The sequence below is a fragment of the Diabrotica virgifera genome, chromosome 2, assembly GCF_917563875.1.
Source record: "Diabrotica virgifera virgifera chromosome 2, PGI_DIABVI_V3a".
NCBI classification, from domain to species: Eukaryota; Metazoa; Arthropoda; class Insecta; order Coleoptera; family Chrysomelidae; genus Diabrotica; species Diabrotica virgifera.
Window position 1 is genome coordinate 97,480,705 of NC_065444.1, and position 27,878 is coordinate 97,508,582.

Below are 27,878 nucleotides of genomic sequence, written 5' to 3' on the forward strand. Positions count from 1 at the left end.
TCTGTCTCCCAAGGCAAATTCCCTACCAGGTGTAGGCCTGTCTGATGGAAAGAAAGTTGTGTGTTTGCAAGGTTTTCTTAACATTGCATGAAGATCCGTTCTAATTTCTCGTCCGAACATAAGCTCATACGGGGTGAAACCGTTAACACCTGGTGTACGACGTAAACGTGTTCGTACTTTAAGTAGTTTATCAGTTAAGCTATTGCTCCGCCAATTTTCATATACAAGAAATGGACATGTTAACAGTATTTATTCATTTATATTTAATGACAGTGACAACATTATATTAATCTAGAAACATAAAAACATTAGTAACTGAGGTAGACATTAGTAGCCTTAGATCTTAACTACTAAATATATAACAGATACAATTATAAAATTTGGGGCAGCTCGGAAACAAGATTCAATTCAGTAATTATGTTCCCCCCACCACTTTTTACTATTTTTCCACTAACTCGGAAAATATCAACCGCATGAAAAAAATTGTTAAAAAGAAATTGTAGGAAATCATATTTGGAACAATTTTAGTTGAAAATGGCGTAGATATTGAACAAAAATAATTGCTACAAAATCAGTCGGGTCTTACGCTCGCGCCATTACCGCATACGTACTACCTTAAATATTAACTTTAGCAAAAAAATGAAAAAATCAAAATTATGTAGAATTTAATTCTCTCTATTTTTTGTATAGGAACATTTTTGTCGTAAAACTAATAATAAACGAGATAATTCAATAATTATGCTCGCCTATACTTTTTTCTATTTCTATTTCTATTTCTACTAACTATTTTCCGCCATAACTCGGAAAATATCGACAGCACGATAAATTTGTAAAAATAGAAATGATAGAAAATCATATTTTCAACAATTTTGGTTGTTATACTTTTTGTCGAAAAGTTGAAAATGGCGGAGCTATTGAGCAAAAACGGTTCTCGTTTAAAATCAAGATGGCGGCTAACGCAACGGCGGAATTCAGTCGAGATTTTAAATTTACACTACTATTGACCCCCCTAAAGATAAGAAAAATAAAATTTGGGGCAGCTCCTAATTCAAGGTTAGGCCTGTTATTCGTCTAATCCTACTGGACTTACATGCGATTTCAATGTTTTGATGAGTGAGTTTCGGCTTGGAATATGCTTGGGATTTTGAAAAGTTGAAATGTCTACTAGTAGAGACACGTATACTGCCCTCCTAAGCCAAAAGGGCTTATCTCATTTTGCCATATTTTCGTAAAAGGTTTTTTAATATGGTGTTTATACCAATACGCATCAAATTTACTAAGCGAAACAGACGTATCTCGCGTTGTTGAAGCTGTTTCATTCGAGATACGTCTGTTTCGCTTAGTAAATTTGATGCGTATTGGTATAAACACCCTATTAAAAAACCTTTTACGAAAATATGGCAAAATGAGATACGCCCTTTTGGCTTAGGAGGGCAGTATAGTGATCTTAATAGAGACTCTTAATAGAGTCGATAGTTGGATGGATGGAAAATTTACAATCAAATTTTAGAGGGAGAAATTATTCACTAACTACAATCTACAATATTATTTTATTATAATATTCTGTTACATAGTACATACTACCCTTTAAAATTACTTTATTTTTACACATAATAAATCCATCTAGATGCTGATTAACATTTACAGTAACGTTTAATTACCTGGTAAAATATCTCGTCCACTAGGTGGCCATCCAATAAATTCACATTTTCTGGAGATTTTAATGGTTCCAAATATTCCTGAAAAACATTGGGAATTTCTATATTATAAAAAAAAACATATTTCAATGTAATATCAAAGAAAAGTCATATTAAGAAAAATATAATTACTTAATAAAAAATGGCATTATTGTAAGATCAGGAAAGAAAAAAATGTAGACGTTGTAGTTGTATAATAATTAATAGGCCTGGATACCGCGCACCAAAAAAAGTTGATTAATAACAAACTGAAAATTTGTTAATAGTTTAACGGTGTCTAGTCGGACAAACTGGAACACTGGAACAGGGGAAGTTTTAATTATGAAACAGGTTACAGGTTTCGAAGAAAATGGCCCATGTATTTTGTCGGACAGAACTTCCGATTGATTTGGTACCCTTATATTAAACTCTCATGTAAAAATCAGACTGCTATTTACCACCAATTAAATTTCTGTCATTTGACATGCTCTACGTGTCGGACGTATTAAATGCCCAACATATTTGTCGGACAAACATTTTTTCATATATTATATAAAGTTTGCTGTTGAATTAACTTAAAAATAACCTGCTAGTTTTCACAATCATAAATTTGTCAGGATGACACGTTCCACAATTAAAATCACGTTCCACAATTAAAATCACGTTCCACAATTAAAACTTCCCCTCTTAAAGTGTTCCCATACATCAAAATTTGTCCAACTAGGCACCGTTAAGCCATTAACAAATTTTCAGTTTGCTATTAATCCAGGCCTATATAGTGCAGTTACTGAAGGTGGATATGAGCTACTACCTCCTATTTCGGTGAACTTTCATCGATTTGAATGAAAATTGGTGAGTGGTTAGAGGATACCTCAAAGTACAAAGGTGACATGGTGCCAACTTGCGCTTGTACCCTGGGGGTGGGCGCCACCCCTTCTTAGGGATGAAAATTATTTTATTAAGAATAACCCCATAATTCGATAGACGGACAAATTCTAAACAAAATTTGTGATATAAAGTTATTAAAATAAATCAAAACTTTTTGAGTTATTAAAGATCAAAGATTTTAATTTTTCTTTAGAAAAATGCTTGGTTTTAACTGATTTTTCACCAATAAACAAAAAACTATAAATTTTTACAAAAAAGTTATAATTACCAAAATTGAAGCTATTAAAAAACTAAATAAACTCCTTTCTATAAAACCCTTTTAACTACAAGTGAGTTATAGGTAATTGAATGTATATTTTTTTCGGCGCGTACCCAAGTCTAAGTATTCAAGCTTAAATAACGGGAAAATGATGCATTTTATGACATAAACTTATTAAACATTTGTCAAAGTACCTAGAAATATCTATCAAATGAGCTCCCGAACGAGTCGATAGCATTAACATTTATGCACCAAGAATTGTTCAAAATTTATCTTTTAAAATTGTTTCCAAAAATGTTATTGTGTTTTTTTTTAAATTAACTCCGTTAATTTTTACATCAGATTCACCTAAACACTATTAGAAAGTTAATTCCAGGGGCTATTAAACCACGTTGAACATAATCTTTTAACCCCCTTATTTTTTTTTAAATAAAAGGTTAAATGGACCCGGTTACATGGTTCTCGCAGCAAAATTTGAGCTTTAAACGTTTCTATCTCAGTTAATTTGTACCCTACAGAAATAGTAAAGAAAGTAAAATATTTGTTACAGAAAAAACTAAAATTTCGATATATGTAATTTTTTACGTATATTGAGTATTTTTGGAGTTATCATCAAAAGAAAATGAAAATTACGATAATTTTAAAAATTCTGATTTTTTTAAATTATATCTTTTTTTTCAAAAATATGCATTCTAAACCGATCAAAATTATTAAAATGATTACTTATGCTAATATAAAGAAATTCTTGTAAGGATTACTATAAATTATAATTTTTGTGGATATGGCATATGTTTTATTTTTAACTTTTTCCTAAAAAATTCGAAAGGGTTCTCTTATTTTCATCATAACTTGCTTAATTTTGAAGCTATTAACTTCTTATGGTGCTCATTTGATAGGTATTACGAAGTGCTTTGACAAGTGTTTAGCAGGTATATTTTATATAAAATGCATCGTTTTCCCGTTATTTAAGCTTGGATACTTATATTTGAGCAGTGGCGGCTCGTGACCTCACTATCCGGGTAGGCAACACATATGGTGTATAATAATATGTACAGGTACAGGGTGTTTGGTAAAGAATGGGCCATAGCTTAACTAACAGTGTTGCCAATCCACGCTGTGCTGGTGACAAAAACGGTTGTGCGCATAGGCAACCCAAATAACATTTAAAATCTTAAACGAATATCTAAAACGACGACAAAATTTGTTTTAGTGACCAATAAATAACAAAAATCTAAGTAAAAATAATTAATGAGGGTAGTTAGCTATAACTTAAAAACAAAAGCTGTTAGAGAAAAATAATTGCCGTATTTAAAAAATCTGCGCCAATTTGAGATATAAACATAAAAAAAATCACAGGAAACAAACAATTTTTTTTCTTTTGTTGACCAGTGTAGTCAACTGAAATTTAAATTTTAAACGCGTCCTACTGCGAATTCACAAACAGGACGAATTTTCAATATTTTGTTTCGCGTTAGAGATATCGCAAAAAGTTATTTGGAAAAATTGTTAGAAATATTATTCTGACCCCACATACCAAATTTCATGACAAAATTCGAACTTTTCGTTTTTTTCAGAATTGGTAGTCAAGATCCTAAAACATGCAATTGGCAGTTCCGAGATGCAGCTCGACACAACCAATGTCAAAGGCTCAAAAAATCTAGCCTACCTATAGCCCGAAAATACACGGCCAGGCAAGCGACAATACAGTCGCTGTGCTTAGCGTAAAGAGTGAGACAAATGCGAATTCTGTTCGGCTACTTTTTAGAGAGCCTGCCCTAGGGTAAAGCCGTCGTAGTAATGCTACGCTACGGGGAGCGTACAATAATTATTACAACTTCAGAAATGAATTAAAAAGTAGCTTTGCTTTATTTTAGATTTTTAGATACTTCGGTATTGTCTCAAAATTTATAAATTACAGTTTTGAAATAAGTAATTTATATTAATAAATAATTTATCATTGTACATTTGAAGAGGTTAGGCGGCGCCTACCTTGCCTACCCTGACGGGCCGCCCCTGTATTTGAGTACTCGTCGAAAAAATATACATTCATTTACCCATAACTCACTTTGAATTAACTTTGGTTTAGTTATTTAAGTGAGAAGTATATTAAATTTTTTATTATCTTCAATTTTGGTAATAATAACTTTTTTGCAAAAGCTTATAGTTATTGAGTTATACGTGAAAAATAGCTTTAAAACATGCATTTTTTTTGTGAAAAAATAAAATCTTTGATCTTAATAACTCAAAAAGTATTGATTTATGTTAATAACTTTATATAACAAATTTTGCTTAGAATTTGTCCCTCTATCGACTTATGGTACTATTTAAAAAAAATAATTTTCACCCCCAAGATGGGGTGGCATCCACCCCCAGGGTAAAAGCGCAAGTTAACATCATGTCACCTTTATTCCTTGAGGTATTATCTAACTACTCACCAATTTTCATGAAAATCGATGAAGGTTCAACGAAATCGGAGGTGAAAACCTTCAGTGACTCCACTAATAATAACTGTAGCAAAAATGCTAAACATATAAAATATAAACAAAAATACATAGAATTAAAATATTCTAATGGTTTTGTATTTTGTATATTATAGGGTGTGTTAAAAGAAACGGGACGGACGAATATTTCGCGAAATTTACATCGGATCAAAAAACTGAAAAACACGACCCTCCACCACCACCCTCTGGGGGTGGGGCGGAGAGAAACTTGGATATCTTAAATGGGCTCCCCCCTTTTTATTGCAGATTTACATTCCTCATGACAAACTAACATTTACTGGTGACATTTTTTAGAATTATTGATAGATGGCGCTATAAACAAAAAAAAGGTGAAACTTACCCTAAAAAAATTATCGAAATGGTCTAATAACTTGAGAAATACACTTCCAAATGAAAAACCAAAAAACATATTTATTATTTTTTAAAAATATATTGATTGACATTAAACACGATCCCCAACCCCCCTACCTGAGGGTGGGGCAGGGACAACTTTAAAATCTTAAAACGAAAACTCCTTTTTTTACTACAGATTCGGATTCTACATGAATAAGTAAACAAGTTTGACTTGAATTTTATTTTACAATTCACGATAAATGGTTAAATACCAAATGGATGAAGCACAAAAATTAAATTACAACAAAAATATTTCACTTTTTTTACGTATCTATTAATAAACAAAATAATTTGCTTACAAGCGGAAAGAATAAGAAGTAATATGATGCATTTTATTATTTTTGTTTAATCGATGTTTTTTATAATTTTGAAAAATAAATAATTACACTTTCATAAAAAAGAACTTTTTATAATAAAACCTTTTTATTATTTATAGGAAAGAATATAAAATGATTTAACGATAAACGATTTAACGATAAAATGCTTAAAATTCCAAAAAATACACTCTAATAAAAATAGTTATTTATGAAACAGTTCGTGAAGTATTCGATATTGAGAGCACGAGCGACAACGGAGCGAGTGCTATAAATCGCGTAAGTTCGCAAAAAGTACTTTACGCACAGTTTCATACAAAATTTTATCTATGATAAACAAATATAAAACTGTAACTCTTCGTCACTGGAATTCATTTATATTCTACAATTTTTAGAACTTTGACATTTAAAAATCCTAACTACTTTCAAACCACAAAACTGTCAAAAATTTTGTTGTAAGTCATTGCTGATATTGTCATCACCATGACAACGCGAAAGTTAAGGATATTTGATTATATGAAAGTGTGCCAAAAAACCCATTGAAAGTGTGCGAAAAAGTAAATCCCATTTAAAATATATTGTTACTTTACGCACACTTTAAACTCTTCACGCACTGCTATCTATAATGACAGTTTTCACAAACTAAAAACTTATACATAATATGACATAGAGTAAATAAAGTACTTTACTCACAATCGGTTAGTAATTTATGGATTTCTAACTTTTGAAGTAATCAGGAAGCGACTTATTACTTACTTTACTTTCCCAGCTAGCCGGGAAAGTACTTTCCCGGCTAACATCTGTCACTTTTCTACCTGCAAATGTCAATGTCATTTTTGATTAAAAGATGGTTTAGAAAGAATAGAATCCACTCAACATTTATTTAATTAAGTAACAACAACAACAATAACAAAAAGAAAACTATTTGGAATTATAAATATTAATAGTTACATTGGAATTATGATTACTATTAACGGTTAAAGTAAGACCATGTTGCTCAAAATTATATGTACAATTAATGGCGTCGTGTATCGCCTAAATGTCAGATTCAACAAACTTGTTTTGTTACCTAGCAACGATCTCACAGGTTACTTAAAATAATTCATCTTATCACATAATGAAAATGGATACAGATATTTGAAACGAAATTATTATTGGTAGATTGTGAGTATTAGAAATCCATAAACTACTAACCGATTGTGAGTAAAATAGTATACAAACCTCGCGGGAACTCGTTCTAGCCTTGGGTCTGTAGTTTAACTACCTTGCCGCTCGGCTGAAATAGAGTGCTTTCCCGCTAGGTATGTAATATACTATTACTAAGTAACTCTCTATGTCGTATTATGTATAAGTTTTTAGTTTGTGAAAACTGTCATTATATATAGCAGTGAGTGAAGGATTTAAAGTGTGCGTGAAGTAACAAAGTGTTTTAAATGGGATTTACTTTTTCGCACTGTTTTTAACTTTCGAGTTGTCATGGTGACAATCCTTAACTTTCGCGTTTTCATGGTGATGACAATATGAGCAATGAATTACAACAAAAGTTTTAACAGTTTTGTAGTTTGACAGTAGTTAGAATTTTTAAATGTCAAAGTTCTAAAAATTGTAGAATAGAAACGAATTCCATTGACGAAGAGTTACAGCTTTTTTTATTTGTTTATCGTAGATAAAATCTTGTATGAAACTGTGCGTGAAGTGCTTTTTGCGAACTTACGCAATTTATAGCACTCGCTCCGTTGTCGCTCGTGCTCTAAAAATTGCGTGCGTTCGCAAAAAGCATACTTCACGAACTGTTTCATAAATACATATTTTATAAGATCAAGGTTTTGTTATTGTACATGTACATATGTAGGACACATGACAAAATATGAATTTTTATTGGATGTATTAACTGTTATTTATAATTATGATTCTAAAAATTACACTAGTATAAAATTATAGTATTTTTTATCATACCACGGTTGTTTAAAATGGTATATATAATTTTAAGCATATTTTAAGTATATAAACTTTTAATTATTTATTAACACAATTTAAAAAAAGATACGCAACAGCCGGGTTCCAACTGGGGACCTCTCGATGTGCAGTCTAATGCCACTGAGGCACCATCAATTTGTAGATATCGATTTATTAACGTACTTTAAAATATCATTGCATTCGTCACATTTTTAAAATAGTTTGAAATTAAAAAAAATCGATTTATCCATACAGTGTGATTGGTCAGTGGGGTAAAGCTTTGTAGATCCGTTATAAGTAATAGATAGTAATAAAAGTTAATAACAAAAATTGTAGCCAACTTTGATTACAGATTGATAATCAGAAATCGTAAATTGTAAGTTTTAGACAATTATTCAGCCATGGCTTATTTAAAATTTGGAAAGATTTAGACCCGTAATTATTAATAATTTTGCTCTGAAAAATGAAAATATCTCGAAAACTAATAAATTTACACATAGGGAATGTTATACAAAAATTATAGTATAGTAATGGTACTTTTCGATAATGATATAAAATACAGGGTAATCTATTTAAAATTACTGAGAAAATAATGTACTTGCGTTTTGACTCATCCTGTATTCAATATAAAAAAAATTGGCAAAACAAACATTTACGAAAATTTTGACAATAAATAAAAAAATATGACGTCAATAAACCATTGAAATTGTGCTTGCTTTTATTTATACATGTAGTTAAACTTGTTACGATTTTCATAGAAAATTGGTTATAACTTTGTAAATACCCCGTATAATATACCAAACCTTTATATTTTTGTAATCGAAAAGTTACAAAGATTTCGAATATAAAAAAAAATACAGAATGTTCTATTTAAAAAAACATAAGTTTGGTCTGCCACTATGTTGTCAAACACCCTGTAACATTCTAACTAATTTTGTAATATAAAGCTCAAAGTTCGCTACAATTTTTGTTATTAAGTTTTATCGCTATACATTACTACACCGGAACTACGGAGCTTTAACCCACTATATAATTAATCACCCTGTATAATAGCAGTTAACTATTGCATTGTTAGCTAGTCCTAAGCTATCCTGAAAATTTCAGGTGTCTAGGTAGCCTAGAACTATTTTTAAAATGGATTACAAAATTTGCGGAGTCCGTGACACCAACCAAGCCAAGTATATAAAAAGATTTTAAAATACTATCATTGTTAGATTTTTATCTCATCTTATTTTTCATGATAACAAAACCACCTATGAAGAATTAAACAATATTATTACAATATTGCATTATTGCAGTTTGGGTCTCACAGTCACCTAACTGTGAGTGTGGAAAAGAAGGTGATCTACTAAATATTCTCCTCGAATTAATATACTAAAAATTCCACTTCCCGTCTACCTGAACAATTTGATTTTTTATAAAGATATTAATACATTAAAAACAATTTACGAACATATCAAAAACTGTAAATATAAATTGTAGCAATAAAACTTTACCCTGTATTTAAGTAATTTTGTTAAAACAAAATAGGCATGTTTGTTAAAACAAAAAAAGACATGTTTGATTTGTTGTTATTTTTTTAAACCCTGTAGATTTAAGTAATTATTGTATATTATAATTGAATATATTAATATATTGAATATATTGAATATATTGAATAATATATTGAAAATATTAATACATTAAAAACAATTTACGAACATATCAAAAACTGTAAATATAAATTGTAGCAATAAAACTTTACCCTGTATTTAAGTAATTTTGTTAAAACAAAATAGGCATGTTTGTTAAAACAAAAAAAGACATGTTTGATTTGTTGTTATTTTTTTAAACCCTGTAGATTTAAGTAATTATTGTATATTATAATTGAAAACAAAAGAAAAAAACAAGAAAAAAAACAAAAAAAAAAGAGAAAAAAAAGCAAAAAAAAAGAGAAAAAAAACTAAGAAGATGTAAACCTCCGAGATGTTGAATCGGGTTTATGTTTTAGCGTAGTAAAAAAAACAATTAATAAAAAATAATAATAAAAAACAAATTAAAAATGTTGGTAATAAAAAAATACAAAAAAATAAATATTACAAAAAATATTTTTTACAACCAAAACAGTGTATTATTTAGATTATATTGTAATATGTTAATTTGTTATGTATTTAGAGTTAGAAATACAGAAAAAATTCCTCTGATTGGAAAAAAAAAATTGTTTGTTTAAAAATAACAAAATGTCTGGCTAATTGGCTCGGCCAAGGCCAACAAATTCACACAAAAAATATTGCAATAAAATATTGATTATTTTAATTATGTTAATTGCTTTAGGTAAATATTTTCATCGAAACAATTGACTCTTTTTATACACCCGGAGTTGGGAGAGGATGGAAATGTTTATGTTATTTAATACCTCATCGAAAATAAAACAACGATACAACAATACCGATGGGGGTTTTCATATATGATTTCAAAATTACCCTTTGCCCCATCCCAGTAGGTGGGGTAGGGTGTTTAATGCCATTCGATAGGTTTTTGAAAAATATTAAACACTTGTATTTTAGTTGTTTTTCTTTGAAACTGTATTTCTTGACATACGAGTATTAGACCATTTCCAAAAATTTTCTTAATAATTAAAAAGAAGAGGTTATTTATTGTTACGTAAGAAAGTTAAATTTGCAATAAAAAATGGGCTCTCTATTTAAAATGGTATAGGCGCAAAATGTCGCCTGTCAAAATTTTCAATGTGTTTTAAATACACTCATTTTTTTTCAAATTCTGAGAAAACTAATAAGTAATTTTGAAAAATTTTAAATGCAGAATGAAAGATTACGTTATTACCGAGGGCCGAAAGTCCCTGAAAACTTCTATAATCTTTATTTTAATAAGTTACAGGGGTGAAAAAAAAAGAGAAAATTAGTGTGAATTTTAATTTCAAATATCTCATTCAAAAGAAACTTTTTGGTTATTCTAAGAAACTTTCGGCCCTCGGTAATAATGCAGTCGTTCATATAGCGTTTAAATTTTTCAAAAATTATTTATTAGTTTTTTCAGCATTCTAAAAAAATGAATACATTTAAAACACATTGAAAATTTTTATAGGCGACATTTTGCGCACATGCCCTTAAACACCCACGCGCCACTCTCAGAAGGTGGAGGTAAAGGTGGATGTGGAGGGTCGTGTTTGGTGTCATTCGATTGATTTAAAAGAATATTGAACACATATTTTTCAGATTTTAGATCGAATCTAAATTTCGCAAAATATCACACATCCCCCTAATTTTAACACACCCTGTATAATGAGAAGGAACCAAAATATTACATTGCAACAACCTTATTTGATGGTTCGATCAAATAAAATAGTTCGAATTGGTTACGTTGGTCAAAGATTGGTGTAAGTCCCACTTACTGTTAGCAAACTAAACAATAATTGAATAGGTAAAGCGTTAGCTAGAGGTCCCGTTATTTGGGAAGGCACTAATTTGCATATTATGACGCATCTAAAAATGGTCTAATGCTGGCCACTCACTTACGGATAACGAAGAGGCCTGGCGCCTGACAAGCCCTTAACCGAAGGTCAAAACTACCACCCACACGCAGTTGTCATTCAGACCTTGGCGCGATCGCTTCACAAAACTGCAAGTGTGTGACATCTGGACTGCAGATCGTTAACTTAACTGGCATCGATCGGCAAATCGGATTTTTAAAGAGAAAATGGCAAACAAGAACGCAAAGAATTCTGAGTTTTTACGTAAATTTATTGATATTTATCAATCACATCCTTGCCTATGGAAGGTTAAAGATAAATATTACGCGAATCGGGATTTAAGAGAGAAAGGTAAAAACCTTAATGCTGCAGTTAGTCTCTCTTCCGCACTAATGGCACTTCTCATTCGAGTGTTTTGTTTCTTTATTAAAGGTGTCACTAGTTTTAATAGCTTTTTAAAACATGTTTCATCCATTTTTAAATATCTTTTATAATCTTCCGTACAGGAAAGTTTTAATTCTGCCATAAATGCCATGTGAGATAAAGATAACCTGTTTCTTTTCATGAGCCAATCTTTAACCCAGTACGCTCTTTTCTTTTTCTTCCGGCTTTCTAGCACAAACGCACACGCTTTTTTTCGTGAGAGGGACATGCTTTCTCGTCGATAATTGCACTGTGTGTGGCAAGAGTTACGATTCCCTACAGATCTTTACCTGAAAAAAAAGGTCGTCAGATAACGAATTGATTCTAGTGTGTGTCGGTTTTCGATAACGGCCTTCAGTCTTGGCCTGCATGCCATATCCTCTTCGTTATCCGTAAGTGAGTGGCCAGCATTAGAATTGTCTTTACGTTAATGATTGGTTAGTGACATTGAAGAGGCAGGGTGTAAGCTGCACAATACAACGACAGATGGAAAGAGCTGAGGGAGATCTATGTTCAGCAGTGGGCGCTTACAGGTAGATGATGATAATGAAAATTACAAAGAATAGTATCTAGAGAAAAGACAACAACTGAATGTTATTTTATTTTTATTTTAATAGGATTATACATGGAAAACAATGTGAAAGACATAAAGAAAAAATAGTACAACAATGGACGAAATGTTGATGAATGCAAAGCAAAAGAAATGAAAAAAAAAATCCTGGACGAGCGTTCATTCTGAAAACACCCAGGAAGATAGGAACTTGGCAATTTACTTTAAAAAAACAGGTATGTACAACATCCGAGTTAACAGGCCGTATAAGCAGATCTACAGGTAGGTACTTATTTATTGGAACGAAAAAAGAGAAAGATGAGGTGAAGAAATCGATACTTTATTTAAAAAGTTTATTTTTGCAATATCTTGATTGGCCTTGAAATAACAACAATTCAATAATCCAAACCGAACCAAGTCAATAAATTAGCACATATAAAAAAATATTTTCAAAATTAAAACAATATGAATACATGAATCTACATCTTCCCAAACTAATAGGCTATTGATTATATTCAAAATAAGATGGCGATGGCTAAAAGGAACTACAACATTAACAGGGCTTTATTATTTCATACGGTCAATGGACATCTATACATGAAAAAACCGCGGAGTGCTACCATTTAAAGGGGTGCGTTTTAAAAAAATGGGTGAATTAGTCCCTGGGCACAGGTTACATTAGGGTGAGTTCTATGCACTTTTGGTACAAACATATCTACATAAAAATTGTTTCTCGTTAAATTTCCTATCTAAATATCATTTTTTAAAGTCAATGATATTTTTTTTTACAAAAATATATTCAAAAGAAAAAGCACAAAGAAACCCAAAAGAAAGAAATTTTGTTTTTTGTGCCATAACTTTTGTCCACGAGGATATAGCTATATGCATTGCTTTACATAAAAAAACCTACATATTTCTTCTTTAAAATATTGTTTAGTAGAGCTAATTAGGATTTATAGTTTTCGAAATATGATTTTTCAAAGTTCTCCACTCACAGCAATTTTGGGCAATTTTCCTTGTTATTTCGCAAATATTGTTCTGTAACTTTTTTTTACGTAACTTTAGGTATATGCAATGGTACACGTAATAGGGATAGAAATCAAGTACCTTTAAAATGGTTTACTGTATAACGTTGAACGACTTTTTTTAAAGAGATTATGGTTTTTCAAGTTTTTATACTTTTAACGATTTTTTATAATATAATATAAAAATAAAATAATATTATTATATGATATATTATATATTGTAAAATATTGTATTATATATAATGTATATAATATAATATATTATATATTATAATATATTATATAATACCTAATATAAAAAAATATTATTTTTTACATTTTTTACGATTATTTTTGAAATTTCTTATTATAACTTTTTTTATTATAATTTTTTACATTTTTTACGATTATTTTTGAAATTTCTTATTATAACTTTTTTTCTTCTACATTTAGGTATATATTATATTATATAATAAAAAAGCTTATTTTGTTTACTTTAAAATGGTGTATTGCAAAAAATTCTAGGAATGTTTTTGAATAAGATATTATTTTTCAAAATATAATAAGTACTTGCAACGATTTTTGATTTTATGATTATTTTTTAAATTTCTCATTATTACCTTTTTTATTCTTGTACATGAATATACTATATATTGCTCAATAAAGAGGGCTTACTTTCTGTTCTTTAAAATGGTGTATCATCTATATTTAAATAATAAAAACCAAGTGATTCTTTGATATTTTTTTACCTGTATTATTTAAAATTATTTCTTTTACAAAAATTACATAAACGTTAGTCTTAAAACACCACTTTAGTTAAAATTATTTAAACGTTGACATTTAAAAAATTTTCAAAATCAAAGTCTACCTCTTCGTTAGCATTAGCTTCAATATCTTCCTCTGACACCTCAGTTATCTTAGAGTTCCCACAATTAGTACCCATGCACATGCACCCTTTGCAGAATATTGAACAACTAATTCCTATCTTCCTACAACTGCAGTTTTTTGTACATCCTTTGGTACATTTACATGCTATTTTTTCAAGCAAAACTTGTGGTGCATGAGCTTTGACAGTAAATATTGGAATTAATCCATATTTTGAAGTTTGCCCGGCCGAGTCAAGTGTATCCAAAGTATTACCTATAAAAAATAAGATTCAATCATAACACACAATCACATAAAAAAGTTATAATGAGAAATTTAAAAAATAATCCTAGAATTTTTTATAATACACCATTTTAAAGTAAACAGAATAAGCTTTCTATTTTATTATATAATATAAACCTAAATGTAAAAAAAAAGTTATAATGGGAAATTTAAAAAATAATCGTAAACAATATAAAAACTCGTTAAAAGTATAAAATCTTGAAAAAGATAACCTCTTTAAAAGAAGTCGTACAACATTATACAGTAGAACATTTTAAAGGTAATTGATTTATATTCCTCTTACATGTACCATTGCATATGCCTAAAGTTACGTAGAAAAAAGTAACGGAACAATAGTTGCGAAATAACAAGGAAAATTGCCCAAAATTACTGTGAGTAGCGAACTTTGAAAAATCATATTTTGAAAACTGTAAATCCTAATGACCTCTACCAAACATCATTTTAAAGAGAAAATATGTAAGTTTTTTTTCTGTGAAGCAACGTCTATACCTATATCCCCGTAGACAAAAGTTATGGGACAAAAACCAAAATTTCTTTCTTTTGGGTTTCTTTGTGCTTTTTCTTTTGAATATATTTTTGTAAAAAAAAGTATCTTTGACTTATAGTTTTTAGATAGGAAATTTAACCAGGAACAATTTTTATGTAGACGTGTTTGTACTAAAAGTGCAGAGAACTCACCCTAATGTAATCTGTGCCCAGGGACTAATTCACCCATTTCTCAAAAACGCACCCCTTTAAATGGTAGCACTCCGCGGTTTTTTCATATAGAGAGATTCATTGTCCATATGAAATAATAAAACCCCGTTAACGTTGTAGTTCCTTTCTATAGTACATAATCAATAGCCTATAAATTAAAAAATTAAATTTATAAAAAATGTATCAAATCAAACAAAGATATTTGACAGATTTCACAGTTTCGTCCATTATTTTGTCTTAAAAATTTTGAAATTTTTTTGAATGATTTTTTGTTATATTATGTGTGTTGATAGGGCGAAATTTGTAATAATTTATAAATTGTATTTGTTGACTATTTTTAAAAACCAGCTAAATCCAATGTTTCTATACAGGGTGTTTGGTAAAGATTGGGCCATAGCTTAACCTTAGATTCCTAAGTCTAAAATAGGTCGATTTAAGCTAACTTATCTTAATACAAAAGTTGATAATAACCGAAATACAGGGAGTCAAAGTTAAACTTTTATTTTATTTATTTTTGAATATTTCATGACAGGCGTTGGACAACAACACGAAATTTGGTAAGTGGTGCTGGTATTGTAAAGTCTACTAAATTATGTTAAACAAACGTTTCTGGCTACTACCAGAGCCGTACGACGGGGGAACGTGAATGGTTGACCCTTCCCAAATTCTACGCCACTGGTGGAATTGATATTTTAGGGCAATTTTTTGATTCTCCAATACTTTCTATGTAAAAAACATACTCTTCATTCGTAACGATAAAGTTTTCGAGATATTTGAAGCTAAAAACGAAGGAGCATAATACATTATTCAAAATAAGTGTGCGTTTTCATTTTTAACTTTAAATATCTCGAAAACTCATGACTTTACGAATGAAGAGTACTTATATTTTTTGCATAGAAAGTAATGGAGAATCTAAAAATTATGCTAAAACAGCAGTTTCATCAGTGGCGTAGAATTTGGGAAGGGTCAACCATTCACTTTCCCTTTCGTACGCCTCTGTTAGTAGCCAGAAACGATTATTCAACATAATTTAGTAGGGTGTACCGTACCTACACTTTCTGTTAAGTATCACAAGGATATGTCAAATTATTTTAAAGTATTCTTTTTTTAAAATAATTTATTCTTTATTTAAAACTTTAAGAACTATGTGTGCCCGATACTATAAAACTATTTGACATATCCTTATGGTACTTGGCAGAAAGTGTAGGTACTGTACATCCTACTAAATTATGTTAAATAATCGTGTGTGGTTAATACCAGATGCGTACGACAGAGGAAAATGAATGGTTGACCTTTCCCACATTCTACGCCACTGATGAAACTGCTATTTTAGTATAATTTTTAGATTCTCCAATACTTTCTATGCAAATAATATATTCTCATTCGTAACGATAGAGTCATGAGTTTTCGAGGTATTTGAAGTTAAAAATAAAAAGGCACACTTATTTTGATTAATGTATTATGCTCCTCCGTTTTTAGCTTCAAATATCTCGAAAACTAATGGCTTTATCGTTACGAATATGCTTTTTACATAAAAAATATTAGAGAATAAAAAAATTGCACTAAAATAACAATTCCGCCAGTGGCGTAGAATTTGGGAAGGGTCAACCATTCATGTTTCCCCGTCGTACACCTCTGGTAGTAGCCAGAAACGTTTGTTTAACATAATTTAGTAGATTATACAATACCAGCACCACTTACCAAATTTCGTGTTGTTGTCCCATGCCTGTCAGGAAATATTCAAAAATAAATAAAATAAAAGTGTAACTTTGACACCCTGCATTTAGGTTATTATCAACTTTTGTACTAAGGTAAGTTAGCTTAAATCGACCTATTTTAAGCTCAGGAATCTAAGGTTAAACTATGGCCCATTCTTTACCAAACACCCTGTATAGTCCATTTACTCACGGTTTTTGCTCCAATTTTTAAAGAACCGCTAGGTTTGACATGAAATTTGGACACATAGCTAAGATGTCAAAGAAAAAAGTGATATTGTGCCGATGTGTGCTTTTGCCCTGGGGTAAGTATCCATAGTGGAGTATTTTGCTCCATAGCGTTTTTTCACTAAGTCAATATTCTTCGAGTTATTTGCTAGAAGTCCAATCTTTCACGGTTTTTGCTCTAAATTTTAAAGAACCGCTTGGATTGACATGAAATTTGGCATACGTATAGCTTACATGTCAAAGAAAAAAAGTGATATTGTGCCGATGTGTGCTTTTGCCCTGGGGGTGACTTTCACCCCCTCTTGGGGGTGAAAAAATATATGTCCAAAATAAGTCCGGAAATAGGTAAACTGACTAATTTTAAGTAACTTTTGTTCTATAGAGTTTTTTCACTAAGTCAATACTTTTTGAGTTATTTGGCAGTGAATATGTTCATTTTTTCAACAAAATAACCACGCTTTTAGACGGTTTTTCGCAAATAACTCAAATAGTAAGTCTTTTGTTGAAAAAACATTCTTAGCAAAAATATAGGATGTAAAAAGTTTTAAAAAATGGTGTACATATCACGTCTCTATACCTAGTAGAAGCAGAGTTATAGCTAATGAAAAATAGGTTCATATTCGTCAAATTCCAAATGGAATACTCTAACGTGAAATAACCAAAAATGAAGCACATTTAGGGGAAAACTCATGACAACTTATTTAAAGTGTTTAAAAAAAGCATCATTTTTGTTTTGTAAAAAAAATTTCTTTTGTTCTATAGAGCTTTTTCGCCAAGTCAACACTTTTCGAGTTATTTGCGAGTGAATATGTTCATTTTTCAACACAATTTTTGGACGGTTTTTCGCAAATAACTCAAAAAGTAAGTATTTTGTCGAAAAAAACGTTCTTAGCAAAAATATAGCACATAAAAAAGTAAAAAAAAATGTTGTACGAATTAGGTCTCTGGATCTCGTATAACCAGAGTTATAGCCAATGAAAAATAGATTTATATTCACCAAATTTCAAATAGAATATTTCGACGTGAAATATCCAAAAAATTAAGCACTTTTTGGGGAAAACCTATTTTAACTTTTTTAAAGTGTTTAAAAAATGCTTTATTTCTGTTTTTACAAAAAGTTTCTAGCATTGCATTTAAGCAAGTTACGCTCAAAATAAAGTTGGTCCCTTTTGTTTTTGCAAAAAAAAATCGGGAAGACCACCCCCTAATTAGCAACTTAAATGAAATTAATCGTTACCGCTCCACAAATTATTTTACTTATGTTGTGTTTATATGACCTGTAAGTTTGATCGAGTCAAAGTGCTTATTTTTGAAACAATTTGGTTTCAAAGTAAAATTTTTAAAAATTTAAATTTTGAAAATATGCTTTTTTTCAAAATAACTTAAAAATTGTTAGAGATACCAAAAACCTCGAAAAACAAAAAAAGTCAGATTTGCTTTTCTGAATATCATGTATTTTTTTGTTTTTCTGTTAGACAAAAATTGATTAAGATTTGGTGTTTCTAAATTTGCATACATTCGTGATCAGTGACTCGTTCAACCTCTTTTAACTACAGCCCTTTCAATAATAAGGACTTTGAACCGATGAAACTTACAGATCATATAAACAATATATACATGAGTCAAGAAACTTGTAACGATTAAGTTCATTTAAGATACTAATTAGGGGGTGATTTTCTCGATTTTTTTACCAAAACCAAAAGGGGCTAACTTTATTTTGAGCGTAACTTGTTTAATTTTGATGTTAGAATTTTTTTTTTATAAAACAAAAATGAAGCTTTTTTTAAACACTTTAAATAAGTTGTAATGAATTTTCCCCGAAATGTGCTTAATTTTTGGTTATTTCACGTTAAAGTATTCCATTTGGAATTTGACGAATATGAACCTATTTTTCATTAGCTATAACTCTGCTTCTACTAGGTGTAGAGACGTGATATATACACCATTTTTTAAATTTTTTACAGGCCATATTTTTGCTACAAATGTTTTTTCGACAAAATACTTACTATTTGAGTTATTTACGAAAAACCGTCTAAAAGCGTGGTTATTTTGTTGAAAAAATTAACATATTCACTGTCAAATAACTCGAAAAGTATTGACTTAGTGAAAAAACTCTATAGAAGAAAAGTTACTTAAAATTAGCCAGTTTATCCATTTCCTGACTTTCTTTGGACGAATATTTTTTCACCCCCAAGAAGGGGTAAAAACCACCCCCAGGGCAAAAGCACATATCGGCACAATATCACTTTTTTTCTTTGACTTGTTAGCTATGTGTATGCCAAATTTCATGTCAATCCAAGCGGTTCTTTAAAATTTAGAGGTTTTGCAATATGTTACCGTTAAAGAACGGACTATAGTGAATATGTTCGTTTTTCAACAAAAAAAAACACGTTTTAGACCTTTTCTCGCAATAACTCAACAGCTTATAATAAAGGGAAAAAAAGGTGTATGTATGAGGTCTCTAAACCCAGTGGAAGCGGAGTTGTAGCTCATGGTGTTGTAGCTAATGAAAAATAGGTTCATTTTCGTCAAATTCCAAATCGAATATTGCAACGTGAAATAACCAAAAAATTAAGCATTTTTTTTGGAAAACTCATTTCAACTTTTTTATAGTGTTTCAAGAAAGCTTTATTTTTGTTTTTTGAAAATGTTTCTAGTATCAAAAGTAAGCAAGTTATGCTCAAAATAAAGTTAGTCCCTTTTTTGTTAAAAAAAATCAGAAAAATCATCCCCTAATTAGCATCTGAAATGAAATTAATCGTTACCGTTTCTCAAGTTGCTTTACATATTTATCAATTATGAAGATTATCTGTAAGTTTCATCGGTTTAAAGTGCTTATTTCTGAAAAAAATTGGTTCTGAAGTAAAATTTTTTGATTTTTAATTTTGAAAAAAATGTTTTTTTTAAATAATAAATTTTTTCAAAATAAATTTATTAGTGATACCAAAAGTCTCAATGTGTAAAAATGTAGGTTTTGCTTTTCTGAATATCTTGGATTTTTTGTTTTTATGTAACACAAAAATTGGTTAAGATGTGGCTGTTCAAAATTTGCATACTCTCTTAATTAGTGACTAGTTCAAGCCCTTTCAACAACAGCTCTTTCAAAAATTAGCACTTTGAAACGGAGAAACTTAGAGATCACAGATCATATAAACAATACATACACGAGTAGAACAATTTGTGAAGCGGTAACGATTAATTTCATTTGGGATGCTAATTAGGCGGTAATTTTTCACGATTTTTTTTAACAAAACAAAGGGAGAATATTTAGTTTTAGCGTAACTTGTTTACTTTCGATGCTAGAAAAACAAACTTTTTTAAGAGACAAAAATTAAGCTAACTTAAACACTTAAACAAATTGTAATGAGTTTTCTCCAAAAAGTGCATAATTTTTTGGTCATTTCACGTTGAAATATTCGATTTGTAATTTGACGAATATGAACCTACTTTTCATTAGCTACAACTCTGCCTCTACAGGGTCTAGAGACCAGTTTTTTTACCTGTTTATAGCTATATTTTTGCTAAGAATGTTTTTTGATAAAGTACTTAATTTTTGAGTTATTTCCGAAAAACCGTCTAAAAATGTGTTTTTTTTGTTGAAAAATTAACATAATCACTAGTAAACAACTCAAAAAGCATTGACGTAGTGAAAAAACGATATACAACAAAAGTTGCTTTGAATTAGTCAGTTTATTCACTTCCGGACTTAATTTGAACGTATATTTTTTCACTCCCCCCTGAAGGGGTGAGAAGGGGTAAAACTCACCCCTAGGGCAAAAGCACACATCGACACAATATCACTTTTTTTGTATGACCTGTTAGCTATGTTTATGCCAAATTTCATGTCAATCCAAGCGATTCTTTAAAATTTGGAACAAAAACGATGAGTATATGGACTAATTATAAAATGTAAAAATAAAATCTTGATAGATAGATAAATATATTATACAAAAATATATTACATACCGTAATCATAATACGGAGAGACTCAACATAGCTTTTCTCATTATCGAACAGTTCTACCACCACGTGTGTCCGGGTGTCCTGCAAACAAAACATAAAGATATAGGTACATTTCACTTTTAAAAATAAACATCGTGTTAGGTACCGAATCGGAAGCGTCAAACGACGAAGAACAAGCAGAAATTCGAGGTGGGCCGTAGAGCTCTTCATCGTGGTACCCGGGCGCACAACCCTCCAATGTCAACCTCAATTCACTTCTCAAATTTGGAGAATTTTTACTCATTTCTGGCCCGAAAACTTTACATCATCGACACTTTGCCACACCTCGGCCTCAGCAATTTTAGTAACAAACTGTGACTGAACGGAACAGTATCAAGGTTTGATGCGCGCCGACGCTGAATCGACGGCGACGCCTGGCGTCCATTGGATACGGAGTAAGGATGAGTTGGGATTTTACGATCTGTTACGAATTAACTGTTATAAATTTCTGGACAAAAGTGAAGCGCCCTTTTATTTATTTTCCTAATAAATGGAGATACGGACATATTATTATCTACTAGTTAAAACTTTTTAAATGCTAAATGCCAGGACATATTTAAATCAAAAATATTATAACTTTTGCTTTTAAAAGATAAAGGCATTCGTTAACAGGTTTTTAACGCGTATTCAGCAATCTATTAGTTATTATAGTCATTTTAATAATAAGCGTCTTTGGGGTTCGAAGGAAAATTGGCTGTATAGAGTTCAGTCCAATGACCGGAACTCTAGTATGGAACAAACATGACATTCCGATAATATGCTATGTAGGTACAAACACTTCACATTTAATTTATGGTAGGGGAGCCCAAGCGGGGATTTTTGCAGTTACTCGAGCGCGTCAGATTATCATATGGGGAGAAGCCTGGTACCCTGCAGATGTACCTCTACCATATATTGGCTCTTAACACAGGGGAGTTCGTCAAGGGGGCCCGAAAAAATATATCCTTAAAAAAACTCGAAATTGTCAGGTTAAGATAAGGTAAGTTAAGTACATACAAAAGAGTGTATATTTTAAAAATCTGACGATTTGAGCCGGGCGTAAGGAAATGGGTGAGTTTCAAAGTTTCACAAGAAAAAAGCGAATATTTTGCAAAATTAATGACAGATCGAAAAACTAAAAAATATGTGCTCAATATTTTTTAAAAATCTATCGAATGATACCAAACCCGACTTCCCACGGAGAGGGGTGGGGGTAAATTTAATATTTTAAATATGAATCCCGCGATATTTCGCGAAATGAACATCAGATCGAAAAACTGTAAAATACTTATTTAATATTTTTGACAAATCTATCGTATGGCACCAAACACGACCCCCCATGGAGGTGAGGTGGGGGGTTACTTTAAACTCTTAAATAGGAGCCACCATTTTTTTTACTGCAGATTTAGATTCCTTACGAAAAAATAAGTAACTTTTATTCGAAACATTTTTTCGAATTATGCATGATGGCGTTATAATCGGAAAAAACGATTGTTGGAAATGGAAATTTAAATTAAAAAATGGCAAGCGCCCACTAAAATGGAAAACTTTACTTAACTTTTTTTGGTTTTAGGACCTACTCTTCACAACCCAGTAGGTCCCCAAAGCGCTCGAGTGACTGAACATTTAGCATACTTTGCTCCCCTACCATTACAAACAATACATATCTATTATATCTAAAATACAGGGTGAGTCATGAGTAACTGTACATACTCCTACCTCGTATGGAGGCCCCTATGGAGAATAACAAATGACCATTAAAGAGTGTCTGCTCCCATTGTTTAATAATATACAGGGCGAGTTGTTCATTTTTACAGAAATTTGTATTCGTCATAATTTTTAAACGGTAATGAATTATTTTAAATGGGAAATAAGCCACAATTTTACTAAAAAAATGAATTTATTAACGTTTCGACGCCCAAGTCGGGTGTCGTTGTCATTATTATCATCATTATCACAATAGAAAGAAAATACCACGATTAGTAAGTCATTAACATCGAGGTAGTACATATTTTATATTTTAGTTTTATTTATATAATATCTATGTATTATTAATATTATTTATAATTTAAAATAGCATACATACATTAAAGTCAGAATTTGGTATTAGTTTTGAGAGTAAACTAAATGTAAGCCCAAATACTTACGATGTCGGGATAGTATCACGAGGGTTTTTTCCTGGTTTTCCCTCGTGATTTACTATGGAATCTCTAGCGCGAGAATTTTACTGTCATCTTTGCATTTGTTGTGTTTTTAAAGACAGAGATCACATGCTATGATTTTTTGTGGCGATTATTCTTGAGTTGGGGTTGATTTCATGTAATCGAATGAACTATCTTTTAGTAAAGTCGTCCCAGGAACGCAACTCATCAATATTGGCAATATAATTTTAAAGTCTTCTACTTTAAAATGTATAATACATGCCTGAATTGCCGATATAAATGAGTCAGATTAAATAAATTATTAGAAGAATTTTTTTACTAAGCAACAACATTTTTGTTTATTTAGTATTACATATTTTGTATTTTGACAACGACACCCGACTTGGGCGTCGAAACGTTAATAAATTCATTTTTTTAGTAAAATTGTGGCTTATTTCCCATTTAAAATAATTCATTATAAAAATACCACAAGGAAATAATAGCTTCAGAACAACATTTTAAACGGTAAGATCGATGTGTCCCTTATTTTGGTCAATCATTACACTATTACCACCTAATCAAACGATTTATTCAAACTAGAAAAAAATCAGGTCCCGCTTTAAAAAAGTAGTTCGTTTTGGTCTTAGAAAAAATTTCACCCTGTATACGGTTTTTAAAAATTCTAATAAGAATTTTACAAATTAGACAAATAGGCAAGTAAAATGGCATATTTATTTTTTTCCCCACTCGATTACTTAATTTTTTATAAAAAATCAAATTTGACTATGAATTAAAAGTTTGACGAAGTGAACCATAGATTTAAAAAAATTAACTTTTATTACAAAAATTAATTTTTTTTGAACAAATATTTAATTTATAAGTAATAATACTACCACTGCTCGTGTTATACCTTTTAAATAATACAACCCTTTTAGCCAATTTCCAGAATTTCAAAAGGAACCGGTAGTTTTGAATAATACTAAAACATCACCCTGTATAATATCTGTTTGTAAAAAGGAGTCAAACAAATAAACCTACATTAAACAAAAACAAAAAGAAATATTTTTCCCTCGTTTTTTGCATCACTACCTTCTCACCATGTATTAATACTATGTATGTGTATAAAAATGTAAGTGAATGTGAATGTTAGGAGGCTATGATAATTTGACATTTTCGTTGTTTGAGTACATCATTTGACTTTTCGTTCGCCATCGTTATTATTTATTTGTGCATATTACGCTATTTTTACTTTTTTAATAATAATAATAATAGTCTCTCGTTTTATACCGTTCACGTGGCTTTGGGAGTATAGCAGGGTAGTCTGCTATATCTAGAGCCTACGGTATACAAGGAAGGTAACAGGGCCAGTGCTACGCTTCAACCGCCTATTATTACCCCTGGTTTTACCCAAAGTTCTCATTTTATTCAGGCTGAGTAGACTTGGGGCCTATACCTTATCATATTTTACAAAATATTTTGCCGAATCTACTTGCCAATGTAGAGGGTATGTACTTTATGCACGATGGGGCATCACCACATTTCTCAGTTGCTGTTCGTCAACATCTTCATGTAACTTATGGAAATAGGTGGATAGAACGCGGAGGGCCTCATGCATGGCCACGTAGATCGCCTGATTTTAACCTTGTCGACTATTCCATATGGGGTTGATTAAAAGAAATGGTTTATCGAGATAATATCAATACGCGGCAAGACCTAAGTAATTGATAAACTTATTGATTCTTGTAACATTATTAGAAATGTTCCCTTAACTCTCAGGAGGTCTATTAGACAGTTCATCGCCCGACAAAGATTGATTTCATTTCGAAAATCTACTATAAATCTCAAAAAAATTGTTTTATTATTTTATTTGTTTCTTAAGTTCTTTTATGTATGTATACAATTGCTGTAGACACCTACATATTCATAAATTTACATAAACATGTAAATAAATCCGTTTTTCTACAAACGTGTTAAAAATGCAATTTTTAGCAATCCATAGAAGCCTTAAAAATGTCACTTTAAAGCACTGGGTGCTTTAAAATTTTTAAGGCACTACAGTTAAAAGTGAAATGTCAAATTTTGAAAATAAACGTCAAAATATTTATATTTCATTTATTAACATTAATATTATCTAATAGTACAATTTGCGCAATTTGAAAAACGAATTTCTTGCACTGCTGTTTTACCGTTTGTAGAAAAAATATTGTATGATATACGTGTTAAAAGTACATTTTTAAGGCACTCATGTAAATTTCAGAATGAGCGAAGCGAATTCCTTCACATGCGTGCCTTAAAATTGTACTTTTAATAAATATAATATATCATAAATAACTATTATATTTAATGTTCTACATAGGTATTAGTATATTAAGTATGGAGAACGGTAAGGGTTTTATACCGATCGAAGACAATTGTTTGGAGGAGGAGCGGAGCGACGACTCCAATTATTGTCTGAGATCGGTTACCCTTAACGTTCGACATGCTTATAACGTTTTTTGCACGATTGATACCATTATAAATTATAAAATTAAACATTTTCGTCATATTGACTAGTTTCATTCATTTTATCAAGATAGATACTTTGATTGTTAGGTAGTAACTAGTAGGTCTGGATCCCGCGTATGAAAAAAAAGTTGATTAATAGCAAGCTGAAAATTTGTTAATAGCTTAAGGGTGTCTAGTCGAATAAACTTTGATATATGGGAACACTGAAACAGGGGTAGTTTTAATTGTGGAACAGGTTAAAAATTTGGAACGGTTACAGCACGAAAACGGCACATTTATTTTGTCCGACAGAACAGACTTAAACTCTCCGAACAGAGATTACACTCTCATGAAAAAATCAGACTGCTATTTATTACCTGTCATAATTCCTGTCATTTGACATATTCTACATGTTCCACTCATTAAAACGCCCATTTGGTGATAAATAGCAGTCTGATTTTTGCATGAGAGTTTAATCTCTGTTCGAAGAGTTTAAGTCTGTTCTGTCGGACAAAATAAATGTGCCGTTTTCGTGCTGTGACCGTTCCAAATTTTTAACCTGTTCCACAATTAAAACTACCCCTGTTCCAGTGTTCACACATATCAAAGTTTATTCGACTAGACACCCTTAAGCTATTAACAAATTTTCAGCTTGCTATTAATCAACTTTTTTTTCATACGCGGGATCCAGACCTATAGGGTGCATAACAACAATGGAGAATTGAGTTTTTATTTAGTTGTCAATAATTTTAAGTACAATTTTGATTATTATAAATTAAAATATGAGCGAAAGTGAATTTGAAGAAATTGAACGGGCTTGGGAAGAAGAGTGTTCCGCAATTATTCCCGAAAAATCCAAAATCCGTTATCAAAATCCCTACCAAAGTTTTAAAAGATGGTGCGAAGGCAAGAATTTAAGAATCGAAGAAAAGACTATTGGCATATTTCGTTCAAAGACATATGCAGTTGAAAGCTCCTGGAAGCCTCTGGGCAGAATATTCAATGATTAAATCCACCGTTTTTCTTTATGATGGCATTGATATTTCCAAGTTTTCAACTTTGATCGCGTATTTGAAGAGAAAAAATGTTGGCTATAGGCCTAAGAAAGCAAGCATTTTTACACGGGAGCAATTTGAAAAATTTCTGATGGAAGCACCGGATGAAGAATTTCTAGTTCACAAGGTAATATAAGCTAGTTTAGGTAAAAGAAATACTCTAATGAAGATTTTTTCATAATTTGCAGATCGCAATGATATTGGGAATATCTGGTGCCTGTAGAAGAGAAGAATTATATAATATTACTATGAATGACATCCAACAAGCCGATGGTTTAATGATTGTAAAAGTACCCAATACAAAAACGAACATCCAGCGTACTTTTACAGTCGTTAATAAACCAGACGATAAAATTCCATATTTAGAAATTCTGCAAAAGTAGATATATAAAACTTCGTCCGTTACAAGTCAAATCAAATCATTTGTTCTTAAGATACGCCAAAGGAAAATGTTGTGCTCAAGTAATAGGGAAAGGGACAATCGGGGGCTGGCCTTCTCAAATTGCCAAATTCTTAAATTTGCCTAATCCCGAGAACTATACTGGCCATTCGTTCAGGAGGACATCAGCAACGCTTTTGGCTAATAAAGGTGTTGATGTCCTCGGATTAAAGCGTCATGGAGGTTGGCGTTCATCGACAGTGGCAGAAAGCTATGTAGAAGATTCTCTTCAAAATAAAATAGATTTTGCCGAAAAAATATTGTGAAATACTAGTAATACTACTAATGTATGCGATTCTGCAGGAGTTTCTGTTAGAAGTGAAACCACAGCCCAAACAAGTGGGATTTCATTAAATAATTTAACAAATTGTACCATAAGTTTCAATATTAATAAATAATTCGTTAGTTTTCTTTATTCTTTCAAAAAATAAATTAAAATTAAGAGATTTTTTAACTCGACGGTAAGTGAATTACTTACCGTCGAGTTGGAGTACTTACCGTCGAGTTGGATTACTTACCGTCGAGTTGCTAGTAAATGT

At 30.8% G+C, this 27,878-nt stretch overlaps 1 protein-coding gene across 1 annotated transcript in view; it reads right to left on the reverse strand.

Moving 5' to 3' along the window:
• Positions 1-27,878, reverse strand: part of LOC114332502 (rho guanine nucleotide exchange factor 17) — a 128,786-nt gene that overhangs the window by 57,030 nt on the left and 43,878 nt on the right. Inside the window, exons 3-4 of the mRNA XM_028282303.2 lie at positions 21,206-21,283; positions 1,662-1,739 (exon numbers count right to left, since the gene is read on the reverse strand). Coding sequence (XP_028138104.1) covers positions 1,662-1,739; positions 21,206-21,283 — 156 coding nt within the window. The remainder of the gene's footprint in view (positions 1-1,661; positions 1,740-21,205; positions 21,284-27,878) is intronic.